Genomic DNA, 26,671 nt, shown 5'->3' on the forward strand with positions numbered 1-26,671 from the left:
GGGTCACTGCAATCACTTTTGTGTCTCAATTTATTTATAGGGATATTTAAGACCTTTAAATAAAATGCACTTGGATATCAATATAAAAACTATAATAACCAGCTAATGTGTTTAAGTCTTTTTCCTCAAAATTATCACTAACAGAAAATTAAATCTCTCCACAGGTCTTCCAGAGTGATATTAAAGTGGAAGATAAGATTTTTATCTCATCATGAAACCATTATCTGAAGGACAGCTGAGGTTTTATGTTGTTCAAGCAATACATCTCATATCATGGCTATTCATACTTTTCATTCTGAAGTCTATCTCTTCCCTGAAACCTGCCCGACTTCCAGTTTATCAAAGAAAGCCCTTTATAGCTGCCTGGAATGCTCCAACAGATCAGTGTTTGATAAAATATAATATAAGGCTGAATTTGAAAATGTTTCAGGTGATTGGAAGTCCACTGGCCAGGGCCAGGGGGCAAAACGTTACTATATTTTATGTCAACAGGTTGGGATACTATCCATGGTATACACCCCAGGGAGTTCCCATTAACGGAGGTCTCCCCCAGAACATAAGTTTGCAGGTACATCTGGAAAAAGCCGACCAAGATATCAGGTATTACATCCCTTCTGAAGATTTCAGTGGACTTGCTGTTATAGACTGGGAATACTGGCGACCCCAGTGGGCCAGGAACTGGAACACAAAAGACATCTACAGACAGAAGTCAAGAAAGCTTATTTCTGAGACGCAAGAGAATGCATCAGCTGCTGATATTGAATATTTAGCCAAAGCAACCTTTGAAGAAAGTGCAAAAGCTTTCATGAAGGAAACCATTGAACTGGGGATTAAGAGCAGACCCAAAGGCCTTTGGGGGTACTATTTATATCCCGATTGTCACAATTATAATGTTTATGGCCCAAACTATACTGGGTCCTGCCCGGAAGAAGAAGTTTTGAGGAACAATGAGCTCTCTTGGCTCTGGAACAGCAGTGCTGCTTTATATCCTTCTATTGGTGTCAGGAGGTCTCTCGGAGACAGCGAGAATGTCCTGCGTTTCTCGCAATTTCGGGTGCATGAATCTATGAGGATCTCTATCATGACATCCCGTGATCATGCCCTACCTGTGTTTGTCTACACAAGGCTGGGCTACAGAGACCAGCCTTTACTTTTTCTTTCTAAGGTAAGACGCCTCTTGCCAAAGGTAAGATATCTTCTTATTTCTGAAAGAGACAGTGCTTTGTTAATTATGTTCTTTTAAGGATTCTAGTAGTCCATTAGGAGCATAATTCCTCCTTTGAGTAGTCATCCACTCAGATCCTCCATTTATACATACTGAATTTGGATTATCTTATTTATTATTAGTCTTTCAAGGAACAAAGTATGTAGGGAAGGGGGTTAAAGTACAATGTCAATAACTACTTCTGCTCCCCGACTTTGATTGCTCTCTTGCAAAGATTATTGAAATGGTTGGCGGTGAACAGGTTGGAAAATCAGAGAGGATACTTTCAAATGGAATAGTTTGTTCTTATGTATGGAAGCAGAATTGTAGGCATTTCTGCTGCTGGCATCACCATTAAAAATCTTAAGAGAATAAAAGTATTTTCTTTTTAATGTACAATAGCAGGTTTGATAAAAGGCATAAGGGAGCCACAACAATATGAATACACTTAGAAATAGCTAAGATAGTAAATTTATGTTTTTCTTCATAAATAAAATTAAAAATAATTTTTAAGGGTATAAGGGAATTATGAATCTGCTAAAAGTAGGTAGCTGTATAGATTTAACCATCTGGTTTATTCTTGAGTCTATGACCACAAGTCATGGAAAGTTGGTAAGAGTGGTATGAATTTCTGAATTCAATAATAAAGTCACTACTAGTAGATGGCTTTGTAACTCTAGGTTAAAACTTACAAATAGAAGTTTTGTTCTGTTTACTCTACTCAAGTCATATATGTAGCCAAAGACCTCACACAAACTGTGTCACTTTTAAGATAGATGAAGCTAGCTAAACTTAAGTCGCTTTAGTCCTGTCCGACTCTTTTCAACCCTATGAACTGTAGCCTGCCAGGCTTCTCTGTCCATGGGATTCTCTAGGCAAAAGAATAAACTTCTCCAGGCATAAACTTTTTATGATGAGGCGGTTTGAGCCTAGTTCACCTTCACGTTTGCAGAATAGAGGTGTCTTTAGATATTGCTGTAAACTAGGGGTGGATCATTTTTCTTTTTTCTCCACCATTACGAGTTTCAATTCACCAGCATGTATTAAACTGTAAAGATGTTCTGGTATTAAGCATCCAAAGGAAGAGATTCAGAAAACACCCTAGTGAGGGCTCTATCATGACCAGTAGGTATCTGTGGAGCAGAGAGAGAGTAGAGCTTACTTCTCAGAAAGCAAAATGACACGAATCATCAGGATTTGGTAAACACTATGCCTCTGACACTGTTGATGAGATGAGTAAGGAAAAAAATTCTCTCTTGTAAACTGATCGTCATACTACCTAGAATAATCAGCAACAAGTGATTGAGAATGATAGGAAAAGTTCTAGAATTGAAAGTTGAACACCACCTTCTTATCTATGAAACTTCTTTTGCTTTTCAATGTTTGCCTCAAGCAAGTTCCTTTCTTTAGTGATAACACATTAAGTTTTGGAAGAAATAATAAACTTTAAAGGACAAAGTGTTCATTTTAAAAGATTAGATTAAACAACTGCTGCATTCTGTGCATTCTGCAAGCGGATGGTAAGCTCCTTCTTGAATAACTACAGCCTCAGAGACATACTGTTCTAAGGGAATAAGGAACAACAGTTAGAGTCTCACCCCGAAACAATTTTCTTTTTGAGTCCCATGGTATCACTCTGTAAACTTTCTGGATGGCAAGCCATTTCCTCATGTTTAAAACCATCAAACCACCACTTTATTTCATCTTCCATAAAAATCTGCCCATAAATTATTACAAATCTGATATTCACTTATACCAAATTGTAAATACTAGTAATGACTTCCATTTCTGACTTTCTGAAGATATCTGCATTTTAGAATGTGTGTGTGCATGTGTACACAAATATAATTAGGATTAGGAAAACAATTTATCAATAAGTGGCAAATCTTTTATCTCTCCAGACCTCAGCACCTCACTGCTTAATCTACAAAATGGCATGATATTACCTGCCTTACCTACCTAGGAGAAACATAACGAAAAGTGAGAAAATAAAAATGAAAATTTAAAGCGTTAGAAAAATATATATGGTGTAGCCGCTCCCTTTCTAATAAGCATCAGAGCCTTGAACTTGAAAGAGGAACATGTAAGAATGAAATTTCAGTCAGTAGCCATTATACGGGGTTGTAAAGCCCCATTTCACACAGCAGATTGCCTAAACCACATATATAAATGTAATGCTGATGTCACTTGAGCTGTGCTTTAAAAAAACTAACAAAAGGGATTTTCTTGGTTATTGATTTAAAGGTGTTTTTCCCGGGAATTAATTCCCTCTGGTAACACACAAAGGAAGCTCATTAGTGATGCTCCAGCTCCCCACAGTGGGCTCCTTACTTACATGCACTGCAGTAAAACTCGAGGGACTAAAACCCAAGTGTAAAGAATAAATCCTCTGTGTGCCCCTGCTTTCTATTTCCAAAACCTTGATTTGAGCAGAGAATCGTGGGTGGGGCATGGCAGCCCTACAACATGCTGGGACCTGAAAGATGTGTTGCTATTACGATGCTGTTCAGTTACTTCTCCTTTCGTGTGACATCACTCATGTGGCCCGGCTCTCAGGTGGTCCCAATTTACTCCTAGAGGCATCTTACTTGCGACTTCAACCACTGAGTTGTCCTTGGTTTTCTGGTCCCCTAAACATGGCTGTTATGTGATTATTCAGCACCCTGCTCTCCACTAGGTGACAGTGAGCTAATTTGGTCACTGAGAGGGTATGGCCTAAATATCTACCAATGACTCCTTACCTCCAGTTAACATGCTAGAAGACTTTCCATTTTGAATCCTTCCCAATAAGCTCTCTTTGATAATGACTCAATGACACATTGGAAAGAAACCAACATTTCCTCCTAATATCAGCCTCAAAATGGGTAGCTTTTACCACGAACATCTGTAGTTCCCTAGTTACTGCATACGGGTCAACAACATATAAAGAAGAATAGTAAATTCTGTGTCTCCCCCCTCCCTCTGATGACAAAGCCTTAAACTAAAGGAATTCGTGGACAATTTCTTGTTTCCAGTTCAGCATGCAAGAAGCTTGAAAGTTGCCACTTGGCCCTAATAAATAAAAGGCTAAACAAACTGAAAAAAAAAATCAGCTCTTCTTAGAATAATAAGAGAAGTATGGACACACAGGGAAAATTGCTGCCTTCAAATTTGGAGAGACAGACAGGTAAATACAGAGAAACCCAGCTTACCAGATCAGAAACCCTTAAGCAGAAACCTCTGTGGGAACCACTGACAGAGTATGGAAAGCTGAACTGTAATTAGGAAACTGCTGGTGGCTCAGCAGCAACAAGACTGAGAGATTAAAAACTCCAGGGGCACCCAGCCATGGGGACTGGGGGAGCACACTTTCACCTGCAGGAGCTCACTAGGTCCTCCAGTGAATATTGGAAAAACCCTCCCCTCATGTATCTAATAGGTGAAGGAGAAAAGGAAGCATTTTGAGTATTCCAGAGCATTCTGTTCTTCTGCACAAGGTCCACCCCCAGGAGAAACTGTTTAACCACAGCCAAATTGCTGAGGTTTTACCAGAACCTAACTGATCTGCAGAAAAGGAAATACTCAACTCCATCTGATTTTAGATTTCCACTTGGAAGAAGGAACATACCCATCTCTAGCCCCATCTAGCCAGCCTGTCCCATCTAACAGGGAGTGGGGGCAAAAACTGAGAAGCAGTTGTGAAGTCCAGAGGCAAAACCTCACTAAGACTGAGATCTAATCATAGGACTGTAAAGTCTTGCATTATGCCCACACCTTACTGGCATATTACTAAATGTCTACTTATAGCAGCTACTCTTGACTCAGAGGGTAAAGAATCCACCTGCAGTCAGGAGACCTGGATTTGATTCCTGGATTGAGAAGATCCCCTGGAGAAGGAAATGGCAACCCACTTGAGTATTCTTGCCTGGAGAACCCACATGGACAGAGGAGCCTGGCGGGCTACAGTCCATGGTGTCCCAAAGAATCAGACAAAACTGAATGATTAACACTTTCACTTTTACCTAGTATGAGCTATCTACTTATGGAGAAAAATCAAATCATATCTAGCTATCAAGGAAACAATTACAAGACACAGTAAAGGGCAAAAACACAACTTGCAGAGACAGAGCAAACACCAGAGCTTGACTCAGATACAGCGGGGATGTTGGAATTATCAGACCAGGAATTTAAAACAATTATGATTAATATGCTAAGGGCTCTAATGGATGAAGCAGAACGAATGCAAAAACAGACAACATAAGCTACATAAGAGAGATGGAAGTTCCAAGAAAGAAGCAAAAAGAAATGCTAGCAATCAAAAACACTGTAACAGAAAGGAAGGATATCTTTGACAGCTTTATTATTAGACTAGACACAGCTGAAGAAAGAATCTCTGGCCTTGGAGATATCTCAGTAGAAGCCTCCAAAACTGAAAAAGCAGAGAGAGCAAAGACAGAAAAAAAAAAAACACACACACAACAGAACAGAATATCTAAGAACTGTGAGAGAGCTAAGGTGTAACATACACATTACAGGAAATCATGGGAGACTGTTAGGGGATTTTGCCCCTCTAATCATGATATGTGACTATGACATCTCTATATTCAGGAAAGTTTCAAAGTGAGTGGAGGGAGAAGCTCTGCTCCTTTAGGTCTTTGTTAAAAGAAGGAATGGACCTGGACCCAGCAGAGTCCTCATTCTGGGCTCTGCATCACTTACTCCTCCTCTTTCCAATATTTCTCAAATCATAGATAATTCTCAAAACCATTTCACTTACACTATCTCATTTGAACCTCACAAAAACTCCTCCCCTTCCTGTCATGTCATCTCTGATCTGTTCAGCAGACATTGTGGTCCTGGGAAATGGAAAGAGATGTGCACCTGAAAACAAATGAAACCAAAATTACCAGAAAATTGCCCAGGAAAAAAATTTTTTTTGAAAACTGAGATTGTAAAATCTTTCATTTGGTGGACTATAAAAGTGCAGGTAAGGAGACATCTCTCTCAGCTATTGATATTAATATAAAATGCCTAAGATAAAACACCATTTAAAAGTTCTGCTTTTAATTTCTACAGATTGCCCAATTATATTTGCAGCACATAACTGATGGAAATTAATCCTTGAAGTAGAAGGTTAATGCTTAGCATTCAAAAGAATGAGAGAATATAACATAGCAAACTTATTTAGAAAATCAACTGCAGAGACTTAATTTAGGAAGCCAACTGTACACACTCAAGTTTTAATTTCCCTCTGAAATTACCTAGATTCATATTAATCTTTAAACACTAAAACAGTAATCCTTTAGGATTACAAAACCAAAACTCTCTCTGCTGAAATTTTGTTTTAATCTATCTTAACCATATTGAGAAAAATCCCAGTGGCCTTACCTTGACTGGATGAATCATAAGTAAATCCATTAATCAGGTACAAATAATTAAATACAAATAATTTCAGGGACCAAATATAAGCGCCAGATCAAATCAGATCCTGCGGATCTATAACGCTGTGTTCCTTTGCCTAGACAGGGAATCTAAATGACACAAAACCCCTCCAATAGAAAATAAAAATGAAAAAAAAAAAAACAAAACCAACTCTCCCCACCCTCCACCCCAGGCCACTGCAGAAGCAAAGTTTTCAGGAGAGTTGCAAACTGAAAAGGGAACTTGGCTGAGATGACTGCAAGGCATTCCTCACATTTAGAGAAGGAAAACTTTGGATTCTGTTTCCAGGTCATATACTTATTGTTGATTTGTGTGTGTATGGCCCTGGTCAACTTTGATGGAAAGTACTAGTTGCTCAGTTGTATTCAAGTCTTTGAGACCCCATGTGCTGTAGCTCTCCAGGTTCCTCTGTTCATGTAACTTGATTAAACAACTTTTAATGGCTATTTACATTTACATGTAATGGATTGTTTGTTTTGGATTTACATGTCTTAAAAATAATATCCTGTTTGGCAAAATATGTTTTAAAAACATATGTTTAATATGCTTTCTGTATGATTATAGAGTATAATTTCTGAGCCCTGGTTCATTTATTTATAACATTTGCATTACTCTAAGAAGTTGGAGAATAGGGTCATCCTATTTTATTGAATTTAGCTTCCAATCCTAATTCCTGGCATGTTGTTTTATATTTAAATGAATAATGAACTCTACTGTCTTCAATCTAGCAAGATCTAATCAGTACTATTGGAGAAAGTGCTGCCTTGGGAGCTGCAGGCATTGTTATTTGGGGAGACATGAATTTGACTTCATCTAAGGTAAGATAGTACCTTAGGGGTGTAGTTACTATTATTTAAATTCTTGCTCTGTCCTCCAATAAAACTTTAATCAGATCTCTCAGGTCTTCCATAGTAAACCTGTTTTATGATTAAAGTCCAATTTAGCACCTGATATATAGAAGGTGCAATAAAGGGGAAATTTTGCTAAGATATTAATCATAATACTGACCACTGTTGAATATTTACTATATGGATAGTTATGACCAACCTCGATTGCGTATTCAAAAGCAGAGATATTACTTTGCCAACAAAGGTCCATCTAGTCAAGGCTATGGTTTTTCCAGTAGTCATGTATGGATGTGAGAGTTGGACTGTGAAGAAAGCTGAGTGCCAAAGAATTGATTCTTTTGAACTGTGGTGTTGGAGAAGACTCTTGAGAGTCCCTTGGACTGCAAGGAGATCCAACCAGTCCATTCTAAAGGAGACCCGTCCCGGGTGTTCATTGGAAGGACTGATGCTGAGGCTGAAAGTCCAATACTTTGGCCACCTCATGCGAAGAGCTGACTCATTGGAAAAGACCCTGATGTTGGGAGGGATTGGGGGCAGGAGGAGAAGGGGACAACAGAGGATGAGATGGCTGGATGGCATCACCGACTCGATGCACATGAGTTTGGGTGAACTCCAGGAGTTGGTGATGGACAGGGAGGCCTGGCATGATGCAATTCATGGGGTCGCAAAGAGTGGGACACAACTGAGCAACTGAACTGAACTGAACTGAAGATTGTACTAAGTGCTTTTTTGTTTTGGATTTGCTCACTAATCATAAAACCCTAATGAGGTAGGGACTAGCATCCTCATTTATAGATGAGGAAATGGAAGGAAATCTAACTATAAGAGCTACTTAGGCTTGCTAACGGTGAAGCTGCCACTAACCACAAATGGTACAACTCTGGAGCCCTTACGTTTAGCCATTATATAAAATGTGTGATAGCATATTTTGAAAAATGGAATCAGATAGTAATTTTTAACATCTACACTGAACCTATTTTTCTTCTTTGGAGAAATTAGCTGAAAATTAATAGTATTTAAAGTAAGGTTTATGTTTTTTTTCAAATTTCTTCCAGCTCAAATACTATCTACTCTGTCTCTCTAGTTTTCTCCAGTCCACAGTAATTGCAATCTCTTCTGTATTTCCAAATGCTGTCTGTTCATATCTCTATAGTGTAATACATTTTGCTTTGAATTATACTATGTTTCCTCAATGATTTTGTTAAATTGAATTTTTGCAAGTTCATGGTGATTTGATATTTTTTTAATTTCACATGCTCAAGTTGTTGCTCCTAAGATGCTGCTCATGAAACTATTTGTGACGATATAAAGTTTAAGTCTCCTCTGTCCACCTATGAGAATTAGGTAGACACTGAGAGGATCAGTACCTGACTCTCCAGCTGTGATATTTCCCCTCCAGTCCATGTGGTTCCTGAAAAGATGGTCATCAGGAAGCTGGGTACACAACCAGGTGGCCTCCATTTGGAACACACAATAGGAAGAATGCACAAATGACCCGGTCAGCCTTCTAGGCATCCCTGTCTTTGAACTGTGCAGAGGTGGCTTGATCCCAGGGCGTTAGATATTAGAGCATAACTAACAGGAAAATCCAGAAGGCTCAGGTTGGCAGTCAACAATAATTTGGTAGAACAGGAGGATTCAGGTTCTAACACAACGCTGAAAGGTACACACACCTGAAAGGTGGCTAGAAGACAGAAATCTGGCATGATTTCTAAATTTCGGCTTGTTCCTCTTTTTTTCACACTGATTAACTTGGGATCTAGGAGGAAGAAGAAACAAGGATGTAAATTGTAAGAAGGCATGGTCACGTATGCTGATGCTGGGGCCCATTTCCAAGCTCAGTTAGCCTACCGTAACCTGATCTCCATCTCCTGTCATGACCATCTCTCACGTTTTCAGGTCTGGGTCCCCTGTGATACAGCACCTGAGCCTAAGACTTCACAGGCAGGAACCAAGCCATTAAGTTTCAATCCAGTTCAAAGAGCTGCCTTGTGGGTCTAGATGCACCCACCCTACCAGTACTAGAAAAAACACTAAATCCCATTTGTTTCTACATTTCTAGGGCAACTGTACAAAGGTGAAGCAGTTTGTGAGTTCTGATTTAGGGAGCTACATAGTCAATGTAACCAGAGCCGCTGAGGTGTGCAGCCTTCATGTCTGCAGGAATAACGGGAGATGCATAAGGAAGGTATGGAAAAGGCCTGATTACCTTCACCTGAACCCTGCGAATTACCACATAGAGGCCTCTGAGGATGGAGAATTTACTGTGAAAGGCAGAGCATCTGATACAGACCTGGCAGTGCTGGTGGAGAGATTCTCCTGTCATTGTTATCAGGGATACCAAGGGGCTGACTGCAGGGAAATGAAGACGGCTGATGGCTGCTCTGGGCCTTCCTCTTTTTCGGGCTCACTACTCACACTGTGTCTGCTGGTTTCCACAGGTTGTCAGAGCCGTCAGTGGTGAGATAATTGAGCTTAAAGGGAATTGTTTGGCCTCTAGAGTCATCACTTAGGGAAGAGATGAAACTTGTGACAGTTTTTTTCTCACATGAAATCCATTGAGCGGCACTATACGTAGACATGTGTGTCACTTGATATAAACAGGAAACATTGCATTCTTTGGCTCCAATTTGGCTAAGAAGCCAGACCCAGGAGTAAAACCAATGCACTCTTCTTCCTTACTGGAATGTTTAAGCTGTATTTAACCTAGAACTAATATATTTTAGTCTTCACATGAATATAAATACATAAAAGTGTACACATAAATACTAAATTATTGAGTTCAAAGACTGGTTTTCCAGCTAGCAATTTACTTAAGTATATATTACTAAGCAATTATCTGCTTTAACAAATGGGGTCACCTCAGGGTGTGACCTGGTCATCTGGTCCATTGAAGAGGATCAAATGCAGAATTCCCATTCAAGCCTATGTTCAAACTTCTTCTGGCTTCTTCTCCTTGCCCGGGGTCAGTGAATGCAGAACCAGTGACTGATGTTAACTTCTCAGAAGGGCACGGGAACTGAGGCAAGGGGAGCTGTAGTCAACTTCCTGTGAAGATATCTATTCCATTGTGGTGCCTCTCTCACCCACCATGAGTCCCTCCCTCATAGACGCTGGTCATGTAGATACAGTGGAAGACTTCAGGATAGTATTCATGCTTGCCTAGGCTGACATTGCTCTAGATGTAGAAACTGGAGCCATGCTAGTAACCCAAAATCATTAATAAAAAATATTTTAGTAAACAACATTTAAGGGACCCAGAAGTGCAGTTGTGAAGGGATCCTACTAAGAAATATTCAATATTTTGGCCCTCATATGTAAGTTTAGAGTAGTGATTTTCGAATCAGTTTAATTTTGATTTGAATCACTGTTTCACTATCCTTCTGGCCTTGTAACTCTGGGCAGGTTACTCATAGTCCTTTTTCATCTGAAATTTGTTAATATAATTCCTAACTCAGTGAATTGTTCTGAAGAATAAGTGGGATAACACATCCCATGCATACTTCAGCTATTAATACATGTTGCTGATCTTCAGTTATCTTTCTTGATCACCAAAGTAATGGAAACACATCGGAAAAAGCAGAGTCTTGGGCAATTTTGTCTTTCTGATGTTATGTTCTATATATAATCACTTATGCATGTGTTCTCTTGAAAGGCCTGTTTCAGTTGATAGGATTTCCTTTTTGGAGATGATCTACTTGGAAGGTAAACTCAAGAAGGTATGATGCTATTATGGAAGGCGTGAGAGTTGATTCACCGTTCGCCTCTGCCTCTGTTGTCTTTCTGTGAAAGATGATACAGGTGTGCCCTTTTCAACTCTGTGTCCCTGCTTGTCAGGGGTTACTGACATTGTGACACTGTGAAGGTCTAATTTCTAAATGTAAAATACAATCAAATCAAAATAAAAAATTTTATAATACCACTAAAGACAGGTAGCATCATGTAGGTTAACTTTTTAAAAATTTTCATTTTGTAATTTTCATATCAAAGACATGAAACCTTATAGAAAATTTGTAACTAAAAGAAATGATGGAAATCACCAATAATCACTATAATATATACTGGTAACTTTTGGTATATTTCCTTCTAACCTTTCTTCTAAAAATGCTTTTTTAAACATGATTGTAAATAAAAATACATGCATACCTTTGCATCTTGTGTTTTTCATTTATCTATACATTACAGTTTTCATGCTAATTCATAGTCTTAATAAATATTATTTAAATTATTTTAAGGTCATATCTGGATATAGCAATTTTCCTTAAATTTTGATTTTTAAATATCAAACATTTACTATTTATTCCTTTCATCACTTCATGGCAAATAGATGGGGAAACAATGGAAACAGTGACAGACTTTATTTTCTTGGGCTCCAAAATCACTGCAGATGGTGACTGCAGCCATAACATTAAAAGATGCTTGCTCCTTGGAAGAAAAGTTATGACAAACCTAGACAGCATATTAAAAAGCAGAGACATTACTTTGTCAACAAAGGTCCGTCTAGTCAAAGCTGTGATTTTTTCAGTAGTCATGCATGGATGTGAGAGTTGGATTATAAAGAAAGCTGAGCACTGAAGAATTGATGTTTTTGAACTGTGGTTTTTGGAAAAGACTCCTGAGAGTCCCCTGGACTGTCAATCCTAAAGGAAATCAATCCTGAATATTCAATGGAAAGACTGAAGCTGAAGCTCCAATACTTTGGCCACCTGATGCAAAGAACAGACTCATTAGAAAAGACCCTGATGCTGGGAAAGATTGAAGGCGGGAGAAGGGGACGACAGAGGATGAGATGGTTGGATGGCATTACTGACTCAATGGACATGAGTCTGAGCAATCTCTGGGAATTGGTGAAGGACAGGGAGCCCTGGCGTGCTGCAGTCCATGGGGTTGCAGAGTCGGACAGGACTGAGCAACTATACAATAACATCAACCCCTCATTAGAGAAGACAATTTCTGTATCATCTTTCTAATTCATTCATTCACTCACCTATTAATTAATTTGGACATTAATCAACATATTAAACATTACTTCTCATCAGGCTTTGAAATATATCCTGAACAAAACAAAAGGCCTTGCCTTCATAGAGCTCATAGTCTTTCTGGGAAGACAGACTTTCAATGCACAAAAAAGCAGTTTGCATCAGATGTTAGATCTATGGGAAAAATAGAACAGAGTTGGGGAGGGTGGATATTCATATGTTGGGTGGCTTTGAGCAGATAATGTTTGAATGATAGAGAGTTGGCTGTGGGGATATTTGGGGGAGGGTATTGCAGGCAAATGTATCAGAAGTGCACATTTGGGAGTGGGCCTGGTATGTTCAGGCAGAGCCTAGAGTGCACTGTGGTGGGATACTTCCCTTTACCATCAGTTTCCCCTATCATTTTCTGGTCTTTAGCATTCATTACCATCTGACATAGTACAGGTTATACATATTTGCTTATTTTCTGTCTTCTCTTACTAGAATGTAAACTAGGAAAATGAGGATTACATTTTGTTCACTGCCAGAACACTACTTGGTACAGTACCTGGCACACAGTAGGTGCCCAATAAGTACTTGAGTGAATGAATAAATGAGTGTTTCAGAAACCTGAATCAGTGGAAGTTATGTTACAGATTTTTTTTAAAAATTCTGCACATTGATAGTTACCGCAAATCATTCTCCAGCGTCGTTCTCTTCTTATCCTAGTGCATGAGCCTCTGAAATCACATAGTTCAACTCCCCTGTGAAGAGCTGAGGCCTGAAGAGAATAAATCACTCAGCAAAGTCAAAGAGCCAGTTTGCAAAAGAGAGCAATATGAAATCTGAGTTGCCACATTTTCTCTTCACCATAATTCTTATTGCAACACAATCCAAATATATCCATTCAGCTTTTGACCATCAACTTAATATGTGTTTACTAATTTGGGCTGTGACTACTGATTATGTTGTCAGTCTCCAGATCTCCCAGCTGCAGATGGTCTGTTTAATTTGGCTCAATGCTCCTGGACAGGAAGTCCACCTTTAAAAGCTGCTTAATGATGGCCACAGCTTCTTGGGACTGTCCTAACTTCCCTTTATGGAAACAGCAAGGTGTTCAGGCTCTCTGATCTTCAGTGTTCTCCTTGACAGAAGGAAGATGATAATGGTATCCTTTCCCCTTTTATATAGTTTTGATCATATCAAGTAGATAAAATACTTAGCATAATACCTGGCACATAGAAATCCCCTACCAAATGTATTGCCAAGCACTTTCAACGGTACAGTGGGATAGCATTCAGCTTAAAAAGGAATGAGGAAGCTCTCTATCTGCTAATGTCAAAGAAGTCTAAAATACAAGTGTTTTGTTTAGGTTTTATTTTGACTTCTCTCTGATCATATTGAGGGAGACTCAATCTTACCCATGTCCAATTACATTTTAGAAAGAATTCCCAGAGATAGTTAAACTAATCTGAAGTTTCTTAAGCATCTTTTGGGGATGCAACTCTAAAATACACAAATATAAAAGCCATAAGTGACTGGCCAACTAAGTTCAAGGACATAATAATCTCATTAAGAAAAGAGAACCAGAAGAAAACATTACCAAGCCATGTACATCAAATATAAAGTGATATATAGAGCTATCAATTTTTAAGCTATTTGCTTATTCTAAATGTTGAGCAGCAGCTCTATTGTTATTATAACTTAAAATTACAGAATAAAATCTAATACTGGGAAAATAGTTTGTCAAAGTGAATGCTCATATTAATATTATCCCTTTCGTTTCTATCAGAGGACTAAATATATAAAAAGTTACTTCTTCCTTTGTCTTTATTACTAATCTTAAGAACTTGGAAAATGTTTAATGTTAACTGAATGTTCGTTTATGAACTTGACACTTTGTTCCTCTCTGTGAGCCCAAGAACCATCAATTTTTCATTTCAAATACCACTTTTATTGTGCAAACTTAGAACAGGGTACTCTGTTCTGTGTCTGGAAAGTAGAAGTCTTAGGTCATTATTGAGACTAGTTACTGCATTTTAAAATATACTTATTTATTTATTCCCCTGGGTCAGGTCTTAGCTGTGACACATCGGATCTTCGCTGCAGAATGCTGGATCTTTCATTGCACTGAAACTTCTCTCTCCTTGTGTTGGCATGGGCTCCATGTGGGCTCAGTAGTCGCAATGCACAGGCCTAGTTGCCCTGCAGCGTGTGGGATCCCAGTTCCCCAACCAGAGATCAAACTCATGTCCCCTGCACTGGAACGCGAATTCTTAACCACTAGACCACCAGGGAAGACCTCCTCCACTGATTACATTTTGTTCTATTCAGATACTGAAAGAAAATAACTTAAAATTGTTTTGTCAAGACAAAATATATATATAGCAGATGTATTTCTGGTCTTCTAATGACTGCACTGTGTTTGTACAACTAACCATAATTGGGTGCTACAATTTTTCACCTGGAAGCATTTGTCAATTTTAATTTGCCTATATTCTAGCAATCCATATTTCCCCCTCGATTTAAGAAATCTGCTCTCATTCCCTTTTTAAGTGAAGTAAGCCAGAAAGAAAAACACTAATACAGTATACTAACGCATATATATGGAATTTAGAAAGATGCTAACAATAACCCTGTGTACGAGACAGCAAAAGAGACACTGATGTATAGAACAGTCTTATGGACTCTGTTGCAGAGGGAGAGGGTGGGGAGATTTGGGAGAATGGCATTGAAACACGTATATCATGTATGAAACGAGTCACCAGTCCAGGTTTGATGCACGATACTGGATGCTTGGGGCTAGTGCACTGGGATGATCCAGAGGGATGGTATGGGGAGGGAGGAGGGAGGAGTGTTCAGGATGGGGAACACATGGATACCTGTGGCAGATTCATTTTGATATTTGGCAAAACTAATACAATTATGTAAAGTTTAAAAATAAAATAAAATTTAAAAAAATATTAGTTTATTTTTCCCTCTGGAGGCAGATAGTTCAAGGCTCTGCTTTACAAAGAAGAGAGGGACAAGAGTTGTCAGACTCACTGCTTCTCAAGATGCTGAATGACTTCATAGCTATCACATCTTAAATTCTTGCTGAGCTCAGTCATGGTAGTTTATTTATTTGTGTGTTCGGCTACTTTTGTATGTTCAGTTGCTTCAGTTGTGTCCGACTCTGTGCAACCATATGGACTGTAGCCTGCCAGGCTCTTCCGTCCATGGGATTCTCCAAGATGAGAATACTGGAGTGGGTTGCCATGCCCTCTTCCAGGGGATCTTCCTGACCCAGGGATCAAACCCATGGCAACTCCTGGCATTTTCTGCATTGCAGATGGATTCTTTATTGCTGAGTCATCCAGGAAGCCCAACCTTTGATTATGAGTTTGTATTTTGTTAAACTTAGTGTGTGGGAATTCTAAGTGTCAAAATTTGGGTTGCTTTCCTTCAGAAAGAGTTTTTAAAGTTATAATATTTTAATGGAGATATAACTCACGTATTACATCAATTTAAAGTGCATGATTTAATGGTTTTTAGTTTATTCACAGAGTTATGCTTTCATCACCCCATCATATTTTGGAACATTGGACTGATGCTGAAGCTGAAGCTTCAATACTTTGGCCACCTGATGTGAAGAACTGACTCACTGGAAAAGACCCTGATTGGGAAAGATTGAAGGCAGGAGGAGAACGGGACGACAGAAGATGAGATGGTTTGATGGCATCACCAACTTGATGGACATGAGTTTGAGCAAGCGCCAGGAGTTGGTAATGGGACAGGGAAGCCTGGTGTGCTGCAGTCCATGGGATCACAAAGAGTCGGACACGACTGAGTGACTGAACTGATCCTGATATCACTCCCAGCAAAAAATTCCAAGCCCATTAGCAGTCACTATCTATTGTACCCAATCCCCAGCCTCCTTAGGGAATCACTTATCTGCATAAACACACGTGGGCATATGTGGGAGTGACATTTGAGAGAGGCCACCAGGCCTAATTGGGTAATATGTTCTGCTATACAGCTGTGTTCGGCTATACAGCTGTTTGTCACTAAAAGAGCTGTAAGTCTTTCAATGCTCTCTACTTAATACCTTACAGATCAAAATTTTCTCCACAAGGAAACGAAGACATTTACTTAGTGGACCCTACACATCCTTCAGAAAGAAAATAATCTGTGATACTAATTAAAGTCAGTATCAGGGACTATTTTCTAATTACTCCAAAAATATAGCAAGGATGTCCTTTATGAGTGATAGTTCAGGACCAAATTCCATGTACCTTAACCAAGACCAAGCATCTTCTTTTCAATCCAGTACCTCTTTTCATAAACTCTCAAGATCAACATTTACAGTGACTTATTTGGCCTTCAACTTATTGAGAACTGATTTTCCCAATAACTTTGTCACCATCAGGCCTGACTGTGGAAATCCAAAAAGAGGTGAAGAAGGGGAGAAAATTCATTAGACATGATTAATCATTAGTGGCTAAAGCGGAATGGACTAAACTGTCCCGACTGGGTAGATTCCTTCTGTCATCTCATTTAATAATCACAAGTAAATACTAAGATATAACCACACTGAAATTAAACGTGGGCTTGAACTTCTCTAATTCTATCCTTTCATTGACTCTTGACCCACCCAATGTTAACAGACACTTGGCAGATTCCCCCAAGGTCCCTACTATTGCCTGTTGTGTATCCCCTCCCCCAGATTCACTGTGCTTCCCTCCTCCCTCTCTCCCACTCAGTGTGGTTTTGCTTCCTGCAGCCCTTACATGTATCCCTGATATAGTCAGGCTAATGCTGCCTCCTGCAGGACTTTACATGAAGCTGCACCCTTTCTTAGCTTCATGCCCTTCCTTCTGTGGGTTTTATTCTCCAAGAGGTTTTTTCCCTGAAAAACCTTCCCTCACAAATCACTTGCACGTGAAACCTCATCCTTGGATCTGCTACGGGGAATACCAGCTGAATCTCGTTTACTCTCCAAATATTTAGGAAAACAAACAAACATAAAAAAAGAAGCTAGCCTTTTGCATGGAAACAATACCATAGACAAGCCAAAACAAATTGGAAAAACACATTTGGGACATGTGACAAAACACTCATTTCCCTGATATGTAAGAGCTCTTGAAAGTGAAAGTTACTCAGTCCTGTACGACTCTTTGTGACCCCATGGACTGTGTAGTCCATGGAATTCTCCAGGCCAGAACACTGGAGTGACTGAGTAGCCTTTCCCTTCTCCAGGGGATCTTCCCAACCCAGGGATTGAACCCAGGATTCCCACATTGCAGGTGGATTCTTTACCAGCTGAGCCACAAGGGAAGCCCAGGAGTACTGGCGTGGGTAGCCTATTCCTTCTCCAGGGAATCTTTCTGACCCAGGAATTGAACCTGAATTGCAGGCGATAAGAGCTCTTAAGCAAATCAATTCAAAACATCTCAAACCTAACATGGGAAAAGGAGATGGACCAGAAATTAAAGCAAAGAAAAGATGCATAGCCCAATTTCTCAAAATAAAATACATTATTATTAAATGAGATACCATTTTTACATTACTCAGATTGGCAGAGGCTCTGCAAGGCATCATAATACAGTGTAGTTTGGGTATGGGGAATAAGCACTAATTTTTGGAGGAACTGTTAACTGGTACAATGTCTTTAGGAGTCAGCTTTATATAGATAAGAATTGTCTTTTCAACTCTGACTGCCCTTTCTCATTTTTCTCTTTGAATTCTGTAACAGCATTTGCTGCATTCTGAATGTTTGTGCCCATTAATCTTCATATGCTGACCTCCTAATGCCTTTTGTGATGATATTAGGATGTGGGCCTTTTGGAGGTGTTTAGATCATGAAGGATGGGTGCCTTTATAAAGAAGGCTCAAAGAGTTTGCAAGACTCCTTCCTCCAAGTGAGGACTGCAACCCATAAGAGAGCTCTCATCTGATCATGCTGGAACCTTGATCTGGGGCCTCCCAACCTGCAGAACTGTGAGAAATAAACTTGTGTTGTTCATGAGCTACCCAGTCTGTGGTACTTTGTTACAGCAGATCAGATGGATTAAGTAAGCATTTATCAGTCTGAAAATACTTGTTTACTGTTTTTCTTATTGTTTCTTCCTATTAGAATGCAAACTCCAGAAAAATAGATCCTGGTCTATGTGGTATCCTCCATGTCTGTGCTTGGATGTGATGAATGCCCCACTTTAAATAGTTGAACCGTTAAGTAGTTGGCACTTGTAGTGTGGTTTGACATGCCCCAGTGATTCTAGAACACTTCCTCTATAGCCCCCTGCAATGTCTGAAATTCTCATTTAGGCAGTCAATGAACACACAGAGAGAGCCTATTAAACTATTCCTTCACGAAAATATAAACAGAAGTAAATTAGCTAAGGAACTGGAGCAAGAAAAGAGTAAACTTTAACTGAGGCTGTGGACAAGTTGAGATCAGAATCATGCAGTAGATTTTAATTGATTGCAAACAAGTAGATGACAGATCTTGGAGGGAGGGTGGGGAGCCTCACTTGGGTTGTGGAGATTATCCAACCCAAGTAGGACAAAAGATGTCTTAAGATAGTACAGAAGAGAAACCAGATTCCAAACCAAAGCAGATGGAAGACTACAGTGTCCATCAGGATGCTCTGAACAGGGAAGTGAAGGCGAGGGCACAGAGGAAAACTGAATGCATTGGGACAATTCAAGCAGAGAAGCAGCAGATTAGAGCAAGAGCCTAGACAGAACAGCAAGGCTGAGAGTAGAATCCATTTTCTGGGTGAAGGGGAAGCATTTGAAGTGCCAGTGATTTTAGACTGAAATAAAGGAGACTCCCCAGTTTTACCACTAGTAGGAATATGGAAGGGGCAGGGTTGAGGTATGGAGCAGTCTCTGTCCTTCCTTGTAGGACCCTCTGTCATGGTCCAGATGCTGCCAGGGCTACACTTGACTGCAGACCAATGCTACAGGAGACAGAGGGCTCCGGACACAGCCTAGGTTCAGCCAAACCGCTGGTTTGGCATTTTGGTTCCAGTCACAGCTCTTCAGGCACTTTCTGAGTTGTCTTCCTCAGATTAAAAAAATTTATTCTAAGGGAGCGTTCCTTGGTGGTCCAGTGATTGGGATTTGGTGCTTTCACTGCCACGGCCCCAGGTTCAATCCCTGGTCAGGGAACTGAGATCCCACAAGCTGAGTGGTGTGGCCAACATTTTAAAAATGATAAAAATTTTATTCTATGTCTTTGAAGATAGCCAGAAATTCTCAGACAGCACCCCAACCAGTCTTTTGATGAAATGAATCTCTTGAGTTGAAGAACCCACAGGGCCTCATGCAACTGGTTTCTTTTCTTCACCTGACCTTCTGTGCTACGGCTCTCCAGGACTTTCCCAATGGACTAAGAATGGTTCTGAAATCTGAATCCAAGGGATTCAACTGAAATTTGCTCAGCCTGAGGTAAAAAGAAATCGAGTGACATCTGTTGAGTGACAACCAACTTCATAAGGTTGTTATTAGTATTAAAGGTATTAATATGTGTAGAGTGTCTGAAAGAGAAGGAAGGAAGAAAGAGGGAGGGAATAAAAAAGAAGAAAAGTTAAAATATTAATGACGCTTCAACTCCTCTCAGGTTTGGGGCTAAGACCAGACTTGAGCTAGTATACTTTTCCCTGTCCCTTGTGGTGCTTTATACCCCAAAGGTATGTAGGCTCGGTAGTGATGACCCAAACTTGCCCATTCTCCATGGCATTTTTTTCTGAGGAAGTTATAGAACAAGGCTTCTGGGATTTGGTGCTTTCACTGCCATGGTCCCAGGTTCAATCCCTGGTCAGGGAACTGAGATCCCACAAAGTGAGTGGTGTGGCCAAAATTTTTTAAATGATAAAAATTTTATTCCATGTCTTTGAAGATAGAACAAGGCTTCAATATATAACTTTAATTAGTCACTATTGGCAGAGTTAGAAGGTTACAACATTAACCAGGAGATGAAAGACCTCCACAAAGATTAATAATTCAACTCACTTCTACTTTAGGTAAAGTTTTGGTCTCTTAGTTTAAAGGACTTCGCATTCTAACTTCCTGGGTCCCAGGATGTGGAAAGTTAGTAAATATGAATATAGCATTTCCATTTTCTGGATCAAGACTGAGTTAACTAACTTAAAACATAAGACATAATTGCCACACTAACACTCCTGATCATTTGGAGTAAATGCATACACACACACACACACACATACACACAAACACACAGACAGACACAAATAGCTGAGTGAAAAAAATTAATAAAAGGACTAACAATTCTGTAAAAATTATCTAAACCAAAAACAGGCAGATAATAGTTTAGGGGCAAGAGAACTGCACTAGGGTCTAACTAAATGCATTCCTTTGAAGATATTTAGACAGTTTTAATTCCTTTTTTCAAGTGAGGTTAATTCTAATAGCCATATGATGGCTAAATATACAAACAGAAAGATGTCCATCATCTACATACTTAGATAATTAAAGTATTCAAGCACCCATTCAGGAAAATGTCCTGTGTTTGTCTCATATTTTCATCTCTATAGTAGTAGCTCATATAATAGAGAGCATTGGGCAGAGCTTGAACGTTAGAATTAGCTAGAACTGGGTTTTCTAGTTTTAGGATGGGTGGGCCAGTTATTTAATCTTTTTCTAATGCTTATTTCTTCATTTGGGAAATGAGGATAATTCCTATACCAGGGCATTACTAAAATATTTAAATACCGTAATTAACTGTTTACTGGGAGTCCTTAGATAATTTCATGACTGATTGTTGATTGTCTGAGTTTTAGAGATTTGGTTGAAATCGCTTCCCTGTGAAAACACTCTCTTTAATTTTGATGAAACTCTTGCTATTCTCATGTTAACACTTAAAATTTAATATTTCACACTTGATTGATGGCAGTTTAGGCCATCAATAAATACTACTTATATCTTGGGTTTTTTTAAACTATTATAAGTTAAGCATTAAAATCAAGTAAGCCATAAAAATGAATAGAAACAGTTTTGTCCAAACTATAAACATTCATTAAGGAGCTAAAGTATTAAATAGATGCAACCTTGGGAGACCTACTGCCTTATGATTAAGTTGACAAGTAAGCACATGCCTTTGAAATTTCTTTTTAAGTCTTTGAAGTTATCTTATTATCCATCTATTCTGGCTTTTTGTTGTTGTTGCAAGAACCATAGGTCTTATGAAGCTCTTATCCCCATCCCTCAAACTCAGTTGATCCATCCCCCAATCTCAAACTAGGTTCAAACTCTTTAAAAATTCTAATCCTGCTTTAGAATGGTAGGCGGAACAGCCTACCATCCTAATGAATATTTCTGGATATGTCTATGGCTGATTTCCCCGTCTTCTCAGAGTTCTGTCTTCCCTGTGCCTTTTCCCAGTTGGTGAACCTCAAGGACACTCCTATCCTGTCATAAAGTGGCCAGATTCTCAGTCGCCTGTCACAATAGCTCTGTGTTCCTAATTCTCTGGTCTCAGGTGGGAATCATAGGGGGCTCCTGTTTATCTCTGTTCTTGGTGAGGAGACAGACAGAATTGACTGCTGTGCTCATCCGCAAGGGTAAATGTGCTCAGCTCTTTATGGAGTAGTGGAGACGGGCAGAGATGACAAGGTCTATTCACGCACCTTTGTAATGCCACTAGAAGGCTGACATCGTAGTTGGTTTTTCAATAGCACCTGTTACATGTTTTGATATATATGTGATGTGCTAGGTGTACTATTTATTTTTATAACATCAATAATAATGGTTATTAATGATGACTCTTATTGTGTAGATGTAATAAACCTGCTAACAGCCAAAGTAGGTTTGATGTTGAGAAATACTCCTGTTAATTATTGCTGCTTTGGTTTTTGGTAACTACTTCCTTCTTTTCTGTGAAATAGAAGCCTGTTTGGCCATACTAATATTTAAAAACCCAACATTGTAAAAAGATCTGGAATCTATACTAATAGTTTGTTCTGCTACTATTTGTTTTAAAATGTTACTTACTTATATGCCACTTGCTTGTCCCATAATCCAATTTAAAAGACTGAAGTCATATTTGACAGGTCAGAAAAACATTCCAGTCAGACTTAGTAGACTTGTCCACCAGTTGCAAAGAGGCAAACAAATGAAAAAGAGAGGAAGACATATTAATGCCACATACAGCACACACTAAGGCTTGAGTTAGTCTGATGTGCTGATAAAGCACACGGAGACCTCAGAATCCATGGAGACCTCATGTAGGCTCCCTCTCAGGGCACATAGCACAGTGATAAACTGAGGCACAGTGCCACCATTAGATCTGGCTTCTCTGTACTATGACTGTGCTTAGTATTTCATTTCCACCAGGACAACTGCCTGTGGGTCACACATTTACATTAAAAACTTGGGGGGAGGGGGCAGTGGTTTCCTAGGGAAGTTTTAATGTCAGCAGGTCTGAGAATCAGTAAATGGTCTTTGGGTTTCCATTTCTTTCATGTTCTTCTTTCCTTTCATATACAAGAGGGTGTAGACAAGGGATGATTTCATTAATAATGACAACAGGAACAGCTTCCATTTATTTGGTATGTACTATGTGTCTGGTGAATAGTGGAAAAGGAACTTTATCCTCTTAGGTTCTGTAACTGGGGCCTGAAAATTCAACTGGTAAAAAAAACCAGATGAAGAGAAGAAAAGCATATAAACTTTATTGAATATTTTTACATGTACATGGAAGCTTCCATAGCAAAAAGGGAGACCCAAAGGAGAAGTTACGATCAAGAGTTTACAGATCTTTTCAATAGAGAATGATAAATTATGAAGGAGTGACAAGACAAAGAGAAAGAGCTTTGATCAGCAGTAACTGTGACTAGGAAATATCTGAGGGAAACTACTGGAAGCTAAGGGTCATTTTCATAGGTTTGTGCAGATCCATTTTGGCATCAACTACCTTCCTCTGGTGGTAAGATGTTCCTCGCATCCTGGTACAGAGTACACATTTTACATGGGAAATCTTCAGGAAGAAAGGGGGAAGTTAGAGAGACTGTCTGTATTTTCTGTTGCTGCATCACCTTCAGCTCAAAATAATCACAATAATATGGGAAAGTGGCACATTTAGGGGTAGCATGGTCTGAACCCTTCACGGGCTTTGTGTTAAGTGGTCAGTGCACTTTACCTAATGAAAATTTCCCAAGAGACCCAGGAAAGTGCTGCTATTAATACCCACATTTTTGTAGTTAGAAAAAAAATTAAAGACAAGAAAAACTAAAGTGTAGTGAAGTTAAATAGTTTGGGCAAAGTCACATTGCTCCCAAGTTGAGAAGCCAGATTCCAGGCCTGCTGGTCCTCACATGGAAAACCAAGTTGCTTAGTCCAGTAGTTTATTCATTTACAGACATGAAGGAGCCCTGAGACAGCTCAGAATTCTGTTGTGGTTGCTGAAGAGGTTAAAGAGCATTAATAACTTACCCAAGACCACATAATTAGAAAACAGCTGACTGAAGATGCAGTATCCAGGTGTGTCAGACTGAAAGCTTTCGAGTATCAAAGTGGTTTGATCCATTCCACAGTAAAAAATGCAGCTTACACTGTGACCCAGTGCACACATGTATAATATATATAGAAAAGGCTTGTAAATTCATACTCATGCTTACTGTGTGGGGGTGTAGTACTTTCTGAGTTTCCTATTCTGTCCCATTGTATTCTATCTTATTGTATTCCACTCTATTATTGTCTATTTCACTTATTTTCTTTAAATGCTCATTCCAACCAATTAAATCAATTCCGAGGTCCACTGTTAGTTTGCGACCTACAATTTGGAAGGGAAATTTTAGGGATAAGCCTACTCAACATCACTTTCACTACTTAGGTGATTTAGTTTCTGCTCTGAAATGCTCTCTGTGAGTAGATTTTGACCAGCGATGATCTCAGTGCAGAGACTAGCTGTGCTCTTATGCAAGCACTGAGTGAGCTCTCCTATTCCCTTACTTCACTTGGAATACGCTCTAGGTTCATTCACCTCATTAGAACTGACTCAAATTCATTCTTTGTAAGGCTGAGTAATATTTCACTGTATATACATATCTTCTTTATCCATTCATCTGTCGACGGACACCTAGAGTGCTTCCATGCCCTAGCTATTGTAAACAGCACTGCTGTGAACATTGGGATACACGTGTCTTTTTCAATTATGGTTTTCTCAGGCTTATATGCCAAGTAGCGGGATTTCTGTGTCATCAGTTCAGTTCAGTCATGTCCGACTCTTTGCGACCCCATGAACTGCAGCACGCCAGGCTTCCCTGTCCATCACCAACTCCTGGAGCTTGCTTAACTCATGTCCATCTGTCAGTGATGCCATCCAACCATCTCATCCACTGCCTTCCCCTTCTCCTCCTGCCTTCAATCTTTCCCAGCATCAAGGTCTTTTCCAGTGAGTCAGTTCTTCACATCAGGTGGCCAAAGTATTGGAGCTTCAGCTTCAACATCAGTCCTTCCAATGAACACCCAGGACTGATTTCGTTTAGGACTGACTGGTTTGATCTCCTTGCAGTCCAAGAGACTCTCAAGAGTCTTTTCCAACACCACAATTCAAAAGTATCAATTCTTTAGCACTCAACTTTCTTATGGCCCAACTCTCACATCCATACATGACTACTGGAAAAAGCATAGGTTTGACTAGACAGACTTTTGTTTGCAAAATAATATCTTTGCTTTTTAATATGCTGTCTAGGTTTCTCATAGTTTTTCTTCCAAGGGGCAAGTGTCTTTTAATTTCATGGCTGCAGTCACCATCTGCAGTGATTTTGGAGCCCCCCAAAATAAAGTCTGACACTGTTTCCACTGTATCCCCATCTATTTCCCATGAAGTGATGGGACCGGATGCCATGATCTTAGTTTTCTGAAAGTTGAGTTTTAAGCCAGCTTTTTCACTCTCCTCTTTCACTTTCATCAAGTTAGTTCCTCTCTGCTTCCTGCCATAAGGGTGGAGTCATCTGCATATCCGAGGTTATTGATATTTCTCCCAGCAATCTTGATTCCAGCTTGTGCTTCATCCAGCCTGGCATTTTGCATGATGTACTCTGCATAAAAGTTAAATAAGCAAGATGACAATATACAGTCTTGACCTACTCCTTTCCCAAGTAGATTTTTAAGGAATCTCCATACTGTTTTCCATAGTGGCTATAGATAAACTGAATATTATCCAATAGATAACTTGCCTCTGGGAGAATGTGCTGTGTTGTGCTTGGTTGCTCAGTCGTGTCTGACTCTAGGTGACTCCCCTGGCCTATAGCCCACCAGGCTCCTCTGTCCACAGGGATTCTCCAGGTTTGGAGATTACTGGAGTGGATTGCCATGCCTTCCTCCAGGGGATCTTCCCAACCCAAGGATCGAACCCAGGTCTCCTGCATTGCAGGCTAATTCTTTACTGACTGAGCCACCAGGGAAGCCAGGGAGAATGGTAGGACAATAAAACTGATGCAGTGAAACTTAGGCAAAGGAAAAAAATAATTTGATAAAATGATTAACAGATAGATAGATTCATTTATTCACCCACTCAATTAAGTACTTAGGGACCTCCTACTACATGACAGGCACACTACTGGAAACTGGAACATAACAGTGAATTTACAGTCTGTCAGGGAGGGAGATATTTCAAATTTGAACAGGAATTGTGGCTGGTGTACTAAGAAATAAGTACATTTTTTCTGACCACTTTGGTACGCTTAAAATAGCCTTGTCAGATCTGTTGATATTTGGAAAGGCTGCATAGTGGGAACAGTCTTATAGAGTTATTTCCCTAGGCTTGTAATAGAGATTTTTAAAATCTAAGAAAGATTAACATGAGAGGTACATAGCAGGATCTCACTGGAATAAGACATATAGAATTTCCATATAGAATTAATTCTGTCTGTGAGAACCTGTAACTCCCCAAACTTCTCCTTCAAAGGAACAGGAACTTTCAGGTACACTGAAAAATTTGAGTTTTATTTTAGTTTGCATCTTGGCTGAAAAGCTGGCCTAGACTGGATGGTCACACGTGCCTGCTGAGAAATCATCTAGTTGCTTGAGACTTCAGCCAATGGTTTTGCTTTCACAAAAGCAAAGCACGGTTACGCATTCTTATGGTAGACTGAAGAGCGTGGCTTTTTAGGGTGATAATGTTAAATCACTTCAAATTCTGACATTTTTGAACCAGTCCTCTATTCTAAGAAAAAAATTCAGTCTGCATCCTGGGTCTTCCATGTAGAAGCCTGATATCTCTGTAGGCTTCA

The 26,671-nt window shown here is 39.5% G+C and overlaps 2 protein-coding genes and 1 long non-coding RNA gene across 7 annotated transcripts in view; 2 read left to right on the top strand and 1 right to left on the bottom strand.

The window, feature by feature from the left end:
• On the top strand, positions 1-11,616 carry LOC133246363 (hyaluronidase-4). The gene is made up of 3 exons (XM_061414580.1): positions 1-1,165; positions 7,354-7,443; positions 9,536-11,616. Exons 1-3 carry the CDS (start codon positions 212-214, stop codon positions 9,935-9,937), a joined length of 1,446 nt encoding a protein of 481 aa, XP_061270564.1. The 5' UTR covers positions 1-211; the 3' UTR covers positions 9,938-11,616.
• Positions 7,902-24,250, bottom strand: LOC133246364 (uncharacterized). Its single transcript, XR_009736019.1, has 3 exons — positions 22,428-24,250; positions 13,122-13,212; positions 7,902-9,232 (listed from the first exon to the last, which is right to left on the bottom strand). It is a non-coding gene; the product is annotated as an uncharacterized LOC133246364 (long non-coding RNA).
• The window catches only part of LOC133246361 (hyaluronidase PH-20-like), a 19,462-nt gene continuing 14,702 nt past the window's right edge, over positions 21,912-26,671 (top strand). For 2 of the 5 annotated variants that reach the window (XM_061414574.1, XM_061414578.1), the window contains exon 1: positions 21,912-21,997. The gene's annotated coding sequence lies outside the window, so the exon portion shown is untranslated. Of the gene's footprint in view, positions 22,050-26,671 lie in introns of all 5 variants that reach the window. The other 3 variants (XM_061414576.1, XM_061414577.1, XM_061414575.1) reach the window with 3 other exon arrangements.

The sequence above is a fragment of the Bos javanicus genome, chromosome 4 (assembly GCF_032452875.1).
Source record: "Bos javanicus breed banteng chromosome 4, ARS-OSU_banteng_1.0, whole genome shotgun sequence".
Taxonomy (NCBI): Eukaryota; Metazoa; Chordata; class Mammalia; order Artiodactyla; family Bovidae; genus Bos; species Bos javanicus.

Bases quoted from the DNA above. Each gene is read 5' to 3' on its own strand.
- LOC133246363 (XM_061414580.1), top strand. From the start codon at position 212: ATGAAACCATTATCTGAAGGACAGCTGAGGTTTTATGTTGTTCAAGCA. The intron at 1,166-7,353 runs GTAAGACGCCTC...TCTTCAATCTAG, and splicing joins CTTTACTTTTTCTTTCTAAG to CAAGATCTAATCAGTACTAT. The intron at 7,444-9,535 runs GTAAGATAGTAC...CTACATTTCTAG, and splicing joins TGAATTTGACTTCATCTAAG to GGCAACTGTACAAAGGTGAA.